This window comes from Pezoporus flaviventris, unplaced genomic scaffold (genome assembly GCF_033815535.1).
Source record: "Pezoporus flaviventris isolate CSIRO_AGI_PZ_B2104156 unplaced genomic scaffold, CSIRO_AGI_Pfla_v1 ptg000046l, whole genome shotgun sequence".
Classification (NCBI taxonomy): domain Eukaryota; kingdom Metazoa; phylum Chordata; class Aves; order Psittaciformes; family Psittacidae; genus Pezoporus; species Pezoporus flaviventris.
This window is the reverse complement of record NW_026892594.1, coordinates 1358749-1367780: the sequence shown is the minus strand read 5'-3', so window position 1 is coordinate 1367780 and position 9032 is coordinate 1358749. Positions and strand designations below refer to the sequence as shown.

General features: G+C 48.8%; 1 protein-coding gene across 1 annotated transcript in view; it reads left to right on the top strand.

Annotated features, from left to right (window-relative positions):
• The first annotated feature begins 216 nt into the window (after positions 1 to 216).
• The window catches only part of NET1 (neuroepithelial cell transforming 1), a 55702-nt gene continuing 46886 nt past the window's right edge, over positions 217 to 9032 (top strand). Inside the window, exon 1 of the mRNA XM_061467950.1 lies at positions 217 to 411. Within this exon, the coding sequence (XP_061323934.1) occupies positions 287 to 411 (125 nt within the window). The 5' untranslated portion in view covers positions 217 to 286. The remainder of the gene's footprint in view (positions 412 to 9032) is intronic.

The following is a 9032-nucleotide window of genomic DNA, read 5'->3' as shown; positions in this document are numbered from 1 at the left end:
GGGATGAGAGGGAGCACAGAGCGCAGGGACGGGAATTCGGCAGACATGGACGAGGGCGGCCGCGAACCCGCGTCCCGCGGGCCGGCTTCCTCCTCCCGGCCCCCAGAGCCACAGCCCGCCCCGCCCCGCCCGGAGCCCCTCCCCCGTCTCCTAGCAACGCGCCCCTCCCGCCGCTCTGATTGGCTGCCGCCTTCACCGCCGCCATTTTCAAACGGGCCGGTTCGCCGCCGGTACCGCCGCCGCCATTACCCGCCGAGCGCCTCCTTTCCCGGCGCGACGTGTCACCATGGAGGCAGAGCCCTCGGGCACGAAACCCCCGCAGCGGAGACGGGGCAGGACCAGCCCTGGGGCCCGTGCCAGCCGCTCCCCCCCGGCGGACGGCACCCCCGGTGTGGTCGCCTCCTGCAGCCGGTAGGAGCAGCGATCCCCCCCCCCCCCCAGTCCCTTGCAGTGGCCGCGGTTCCCCCTGGGTTGTGTGAGCTCCTCAAAGGTGGATCCCGTCCTTCTCCTGCCTTAGCAGGGAGCGCTTCCCTCAGCCTGCAATACGCTGTATGCCCTCCTGTCCTTTAACGTGGAACCGCGGCAGGTTAAGGTGGATTCCTCACCCGTCTGTCTGACACGGGACGTTCCCTCCCTGTGGCTGTACCGGGTCCCCTTCTATGCTCAGGCATTGGAGCAGGCTGCCCAGGGCAGGGCTGCAGTCACCGTCCCTGCAGGTGTTCACACAGCGTGGAGACGAGGCCTCAGTGCCATGGGTTAGTGGTGGCCTTGGCAGTGCTGGGTAATGGTTGGGATGGATGAGCTTAAAGGGCTTTTCCAACCCTGTTGATTCCATGATTCTATCTTATAGGGAGATTTCTTCTCCTTCAGGCTATAGGGGATCCCTTGCCCTCCCTTATAAGACAGGAGAATGGCAGGATGTACCTTAGGAGATGGACACTTGCTTCCTTCCCCCTCCCTGGTTGTATCCTATAGGATATCCTCTGTATCCTATAACAGAGGATGCCCTCAAACCCACCCCTGGCAGCCTTTCCTTCCTGTCTAAGGTGAACATGTACCTTGATATTAACCAAGGGGGCCCCTGCCCCCCCAGCTCGCACATTAAGAGTGAGGAGAGGGTGTTCCTCAGGCCAGAACTGGTTTCCCTGCCCATTCCTGCCCTGCAAGGTGGAGAAGCCGCTCCTGTCTCCACCCCTGGGTGCCGAACCACCCCTGGGCTTGCGTGCAGAGGCTTTCCCCTTCCCCTGTCTCTTGTGGGGGTGTCTGGCAGCTGCCTGCAGCTTGAGAGCAAGAGGAGAGGATCCCCGTTGTTCCTCGGGGTAGGAATAATTGAGGTGCTGCTGTTTTTACATCCAATTACATTGGATCACCTCCCTCTCCTGAGTATCGGGAGACCCTCCTCAGCTCCAGTGTAAGCCTTGGCTTTTACTCAGCCTTTTAAATCCCTGTGCATGCCTTTCATTGCTGTTACTTTGATATATTGAACGTGGGAGAAGCTCCCAAGACCACCCAGTGAAAGAAACTGCTAGTTCTTAAGTGAACCTGAAGCTCAGCTTATCTGTGTTGACCCCAATCATGTTACCTGGATGTTTTTATAAGCAGCTCCTGCACTATCAGCAGCTGGCCCTGGAGTGACCCATCTCCTGCTCATTCCTATCTACACAAACCCACACTGATCAGCAGAGGTTTGTGTTTTCTGTTGCCCTCAAGGTTAGGAAATGACTTCTCCAAGCATGCAGGTGATGTAGAAACCACCCAGTTTTGACAGATGTGGCTCTGGTTACCTCAGTTTCTACTTTCAGGTGCTGTATTTGGGCATGTTCACTCCTAGATGTGACCAGGGTCTTTTCCTCCTTGCCCTGGTTCATTGTGCCTGGTAGGGATTTCAGCCTGTTTGCAGCCCTTTGCTTCCCTACCTGGCAGCTACTTGGGTTGGAATGGTGAAGGGTGCTCCTGCTCTTCCTCCAGCTTCATTTGTACCATTGGAATGAGTGAGAGGAAGGTGCTTGTTTTGAAACCCAGTGAAATTCCCCACAGGAGTGGATGCTCTTTCTTAGGTGACTTAAAATGGGGCAAACACTGAGCTTGGCTTTCTTAATGGTGGGTTTAGGAACCAGTGTGTGTTCTGGATGGCAGAATGCTTTAATGACCTTTTAAAACCAAATGTTTTCATAGAAACATAGAAATCATCCTGAAGATCAAATTAGCTCCCTAATCACTGCACTTGCAAAGCAGAGCATAATTGAAGGCTTCAGTGATGAAACACTGGCTCAGGGTCTGGGATGGTCACACATTCCTTTGTGAGGCTTGTCTGTGTGGAGAGGCCCAGGGGAACTGTGCTAAAACTGAGTTTATGCAGGTAAGACATGTATGTGTTAAACCTTCAGCTGGAGACTCACAAGCAGGAGGATGCCAGCTCAGCACCTACATGTGGGTTTGTGGTGTAGATGGAGCAGTTCAAGAAGTCACTGGCTTGAGGCCAGTTTAACTGGAGGTGACTTCTGGGAGGTCTCTGGTCCAAAGCCTTTACATTTAGGTCAGGCTGCTCAGAGCATTGGCCAGGTAAGCTTCACAAACCTCCAAGGTCAGAGATTATCTTACATCTTTGGGTCTCTGTTCCAGAGTTTGACCACACTCATTGTGGGAGGAAATATTTTTCCTTCTATCTATGCAAATATTCCAAGCTGCAGCTTGTGTATGGTGCCTCTTCATTCTACCCTGTGTGCCCAGGAAGGGTTTGTGTCCGTCTTCTCTCTGTCCTCTTGTTAGTCAGATGAAGGCAGCAGTTTGATCCCCCTTTGCTTTCTCTCACCTGAGTGAACCTGCTCTTGGTCTCTTCTCGTTTATCCTGTGCTCTAACATAGTCCTGTTTGCCCTTGGCTGGGCATGGTTCAGTTGTTTCTTGTACTGGGAGGCTTAAAGCTGGATCCAGTATCCAGATGAGACCTCACAGATACAAACTGGCATCATTTGACCTGCTTGCTGTGGTGTTGCCACCCAGCAACACAGATCCAACCGTTTTGATGCAAATTGCTGATAACAGAATTCAATTGTTTAATCCCTTCAGCTGTTGTGGAAGTGGCAAACTGGGACAGAGGGACAAAACCTGGAAGCGGTTCTGGGGGTTTTTAAACCACTTTACTCACTCTTTATTCACAGTGCAATCATCTTGAATGTGCCCAAATTCAGTTTCAAGCTCTCTGCTCAATTCCTGAGCTTTAAGCCAGTCTAACCTTGCATGGGCTGGTATAGTGATAGGACAAGGGGTGATCAGTTTAAACTGAAACAGGGGAAGTTCAGGCTGGATATAAGGCAGAAGCTCTTCCCTGTGAGGGTGCTGAGGCGCTGGCACAGGGTGCCCAGAGAAGCTGTGGCTGCCCCATCCCTGGCAGTGTTCAAGGCCAGGTTGGACACAGGGGCTTGGAGCAAGCTGCTCTAGTGGAAGGTGTCCCTGCCTGTGGCAGGGGTTGGAACTGGATGAGCTTTAAGGTCCCTTCCAACCGAAACCATTCTATGCTTCTATAGGTTAAAGTGTGATTTAACACTTGCTAATGGTGACTGTGTTTATCCACGTGCAGTGAGCAGGAACTATACTTGACTTTTAGGGCTAAGACAGGCAAACGCTCCAACTGTTTGCAGTGTCTGTGGTCTGAAGATCCATCCTGCTGCACAGGGCTCCCCTTAACAGCAAATCCATCAGTTGGGGGGTTGAATTCAGCTGGGCCTCCAGGACAGCCATATGGAGCACTTAATGAAAGGCCCCTATTCCCAAAACAATGGCTTTTGCACTAGAAGAGGAATGTATTTAAACATATGGAGAATAAATTACCTCACTCTCCTGCTAATTTGTCTTAAGCTTGTGAGTGTGTGCACACATGATGAAAAAGTTTTTGTCTCCAGCCCTGAAATGTGACCCTGGAGGAGGAGCCCTCTGCTCACCAGCCTGATTTTAGTCAAGTATCTGTCCAAGCAGAAGGGGAGTTCCAATTGAAGCCTGAGGCCTCTGGCTGAGAGACTCTGAATGCACTAAATACGTTCAGCAGTGTTTGAGGGCGAGGTAATATCCTGTATTAAACTTGTCTTCTTGCAGACCCTATCTTGTTTTTTGTACCCTTCCACTCTCACGGCTACAACGCACCTGAGTAGTCTCAGATCTGCTGCTTCAGTGAGGGTTTTTTATTAAGTATTAGCTTGACTTTCATAGGAAGCATCAAGTTTCACTTCTGTGATGCTAGAGAATTCCTGACACTTCCAAAAGAGGGCTATGTGGCCAGGGAGGTGTGAAGGGATGTGGTTTGGGAGAGAGTATTTGTAGTCGGTCTCTTGTCTGTGTAATCCCAGAGTTGTGGCTAAAAAGAGAAGAGACAGTTGACAGCATGCTGGAGACAGTGACTTCACACAGTTATGAACTATTTCTTCTGATAGTTCTAGTCTGGGGACTGCTTTAACATCTTGGAATGTTCCATTCTTCCCTTTCCTGCGCTGACAACACCCCTGTGGCTCTTGCACAGCAAGGCTCAGGTTTAAGATATAAACATGAGGTAATTGCTCATTGAACAGTGGGAGAAGAAGCTATAGAGTGTGCCCAAAGAAGAGCAGCCCTGAAGGGGGTTCACCAAGAATGTTCTCCCTGTTGCCAGCTAGTTTCTGACCCAGAATCAGACAGCGTTCCTGGCTGCTGGATGAGTGCTTCTCTGAACCTTGTTTCCCCCCAGCTCTGGCAGGTAGAAGATGACATAAAGATTGCAGGAAGGCTTCTGAAACAGATAAAAGCAGCTTTGTCTGGGGGGTTGTTTGTAATCTTATTCCCAGCTCGATAGTTTATCTAGTCTGCAGGTGAATCCAGGTGAAGCTGGCAGTTCAGAGACATGTTATCTCCTTTGAGGAAACACAAATCAAACAGTGAGTCCTCTCTCCCACTGCAGACACGCTGCCTACCCCTGGCTTGCAACTTGCATGCATCTTATGCCAGTTTATGCATGAGCTGGTGTCGCTCGGGAGGAGCTCCTTCCAGCTGGGATGGCCCAGGAGACTTGTGCCCTAAACTTCGATAAGTCTGGAGCTTCCAAATGTGTTTTTATCTTTATCCAGTCTCAACTGTTATCTCTATCTGCAGCTTTCACGTTACAGACGCACCCTGAGGTGATCACACATGGTTGGATTCCTCCTGTGCTGAGCTTCTGAGGGCAGAGATGGGCTTTCACACATACAATTAAAGCCCTACCTCACACTCACCTTCCCGAGTGTCTGCATCTCTGGTAGTGCAGAGCCACAGCTCTTTTCAACTGCTGATCCTATGACTCTCATGCTGTGCTGTGCCTATGCTGTGATCTGTTGGTACTTGCTCAACACCTGGGGTCCCAGACCTTGTAGACAGTCACTTTGGGACTCTCTTCCCACTGCAGATAGCTTGTCTCAGCTGATTGTGCATATTCATGTGCTTGTAAATGTTTTAATTGCAACCATTACTTCTTCAGTAGTTATTCAAATGGGACTAATCCCAATTAACTGGCTGACTTTGTATGGAAGGATTAAAAGAAACTAGTTTATGTAGGCCATTTTAGGATGGAGGGTGGAAAAGATGCTCAGTTGTTGAGTTGGGTGGTGTCACAGTGAGCCCCTGAGCAAAAGGTGCTCTGGAGCAGACTGACTGGTGTTGACTTGAGAAAGCCAGGACAAACAGCTTCTGTCTGGTGTCCTCAATGGATAAGGCTGACAAAGGAGTAGCAGATGCTGGAGAAGAGCTGAGTCTGGTTTTGTTTTCTCACAGATGGTGCAACTGTGAACCTTTGCCAGGTTCTACCAGCTCTATCTATCTACCAGCTCTATCCCTGCTGCTTTGCTTGCAGCAGCCCCAGTCACTCTGTGCCTGCAGGGTCAACTGGGCAGCTGGTTTTCCATTAAACCTGTACCCCAAAAAAGTGACAATTTACACTTAACCAGCAGCTGAACCACTTTTCCCTATGACCACAGGATTGCTGAGTTAGGCTTGCAGGGAGGAAGAGGAAGGATGGCCTGTTTTGGTGGCAGCCTGCAGTCACACTGGAGAGGGGTTATGTGAAGCATGACCTTTCACTGCAGCCTGTGCAGGAGGTTTGTCAAAAGAGGAGGTAGAGGAGGATATAAGGCAGTATTTCCTCCCTGTGAGGGTGCTGAGGCGCTGGCACAGGGTGCCCAGAGAAGCTGTGGCTGCCCCATCCCTGGCAGTGTTCAAGGCCAGGCTGGATGGAGCTTGGAGCAAGCTGCTCTAGTGGAAGTTGTCCCTGCCCATGGCTGGGGTTGGAACCCCAGGTCCCTTCAACCCAAACCATTCTATGATTAAGAGGTTTGTTTCTGTAACAGAAACAGGAGCAAAGAAGCTGGTTCTCCTCACGGGAGAAGGGTGGGTTTAAGGCATCTGAGAGGAGAGTCCTTTTTGAACTGTATGTTTACCTCTTCTTTTAAAAAGAAGCTTTCTAAAGTCTTTACTGATCATCCATTGTTCTGCACAATCTGCTGTGAACTCAAGTGGCTTTTCTTTAGTCACTTTACACCTTTTTCCGATTTCAAGTCAGTTGTTTGTTGGCCACTGACCTAACATTCTGCGTGAAGGCCAAGTGGTTCTGATGCTGGTGGCTCTCTTGCCTTTCTTCTCCCTAATTATGGCTCTTCTGAAATGAATGTTTGCTTGCTCTTGATGTTTGTGGGGATTAAAGCCTATATTCCATCAGACTTTCTTGGGCTGGTAAAACAGTAATGAAGAGTGCAAGCATATTCTTTTCCTTCCTATTATCACATCAAAGTTAGCACAAAGGGAAACTTTTCCTCCACTGAAGAAGGTAGCTATTAAAATGCATCATTTGAACATAATTGGAAGCTCTGGTGTAGCTCTCACAAGATGTTTAGAGGCTCTCACATTACCACTGGCTTTTATTTCAAAAGCAGCCTCTGAGTGTGCTCAAGGCACAGTAGGTCTAGATGCACCCACTTCAGCCCAGTGTCCTTCCAAATGCACAGCTCCCAGAGTGTCCTAAATTGGGTGCTGGTACTTTGGCAATTGCTCATAAAAATCAAATAGTGGTTTGGGTTTTAAGTGTTAAAACCTCCACTTATGAACTTTACTTGTGCTTCTCCTCAGCTTCCCTTTGCACAAGAACTCTGTGATGTTTCAGCAACTAGGAGAGAGCTACAAGTACCCTAAATCTGAGAGGCTTTACACTCATTGCAGTGCTCCAACACTGCATTTTCTTCTTCTATAGGCTGTTTTTCAGTGAAATAGCTAGTACAATTTTCAGGTCATCTTTCTCTTTCCCTATACTGAGTGTCAGAGGGTTTATTAAAAATCAGTTTATTAATATCCAGCAAGCTGGAGTGAAATCCTGACCTTACTGGGCACCTATTAACTGCTGGTGCAGGAGAACTGTCTTGTACCTGGTGTTTTTCTGCAAGGTACTAAGAAGGTGTAAACATACCTGAACATACACAGCTCTGGAAATATTCCCTGTTTTCTTGTTGTTAGGACATGCAAAACGTGTTAAAATGGGCAGAGTAAATTAACCAAGCTGAAGTATAAACTTCATATACTTTCAATGGCCTCTGAACAAGTATCTCTAGGAAATAGTAGGGCCTGTGGAATGCTCTTCTACCCCCAGTGTGCTTTGAGAGCAGTTTGGTGTTTCTTAGTGCTTGGAGATGCTGGAAATGGATGAAGAAGGCAGGAAAGAACTGTAAAATCGTTCAGACCTTGCTTTTTCTAAGCTGTGGTACTGCTGCTTCCCCAGTCTACATGGCAGGTGCCATTAACAGGTCATTAAAACCTTCCAGCAGTCTCAACATCCCTCTGTGTGAGTGCTGGTTGTGGGTAACACCAGGCTCTTCATTACTCTATGCTGATGATAGCCTGCATGTTATTGTCTTGTAAACCAGAAGCCGTCCTGCACTTAGCAAATAATTATCTTCACTCATAAATCATTATCCTCAACATCAAGTTGGTTCAGCTTTGCTATTACTGCTTCCATTCATATTTACAGGGCAAGCTCATCACCAGTGCCTTGCAGAGTGCTCCTTCAGATAAGTAACTTGTAGTGGATGAAGGTATAGGATATTACTGCTGAGCTCAGCTAACTTCAGTTCTCTGAGTCAAAAGATAAGGACAGCATCATAGAATGGCTTGGGTTGGAAGGGACCCCAAAGGTCCATGGGCAGGGACACTGTCCATTAGAGCAGGTTGCTCCAAGCCCCTGTGTCCAGCCTGGCCTTGAACACTGCCAGGGATGGGGCAGCCACAGCTTCTCTGGGCACCCTGTGCCAGCGCCTCAGCACCCTCACAGGGAAGAGCTTCTGCCTTATCTCCAACCTGAACTTCCCCTGTTTCAGTTTGAACCCATCACCCCTTGTCCTATCACTACAGTCCCTGATGAAGAGTCCCTCTCCAGCATCCTTGTAGCCCCCTTCAAACACTGGAAGCTGCTCTGAGGTCTCCACACAGCTTCTCTTCTCCAAGCTGAACAGCCCCAGTGTTCTCAGCCTGTCTCCATACGGGAGGTGCTCCAGTCCTCTTATCTCTCCTGTAAACATGGGCCCTTGATGATGGCTGGGGATTGGAACTGAGTGAGCTTCAGGTCCCTTCAAACCCAAACCATTCTGCGATTCTTTGCTAGCAAAAGACAGCTTATATCTTTAAATCTAGCACAGACCTGGAACCACATAATTTCCTATGGACATTGGTTGTACTGGGAAGTTGTCATTACTGCTTGAGTTCCTGGTCTGCAGGTCCTTTTCTGTTGGGCTTTTCAGCAACAGCTTTCTTTGAAAACACTTAGCATTTAAAAGCAATATGACCTCACTGTAACTGATAGCAAAATTCCAAGTAAATTCACTGATTTTTCCATAGTATTCCTGGATTTTACCCTAGGCTGCTTTGTACAATGGATTAATTTCAAGTGCCCATCAACTTGCCATGGAAGCTTCCCATCTCAACTGACTTGCAAGGGTTTCCTTTCTGGATACTGGAAAAATCTCATCTTTGCCGTTGTTCCCTGCTATCAGTTGGC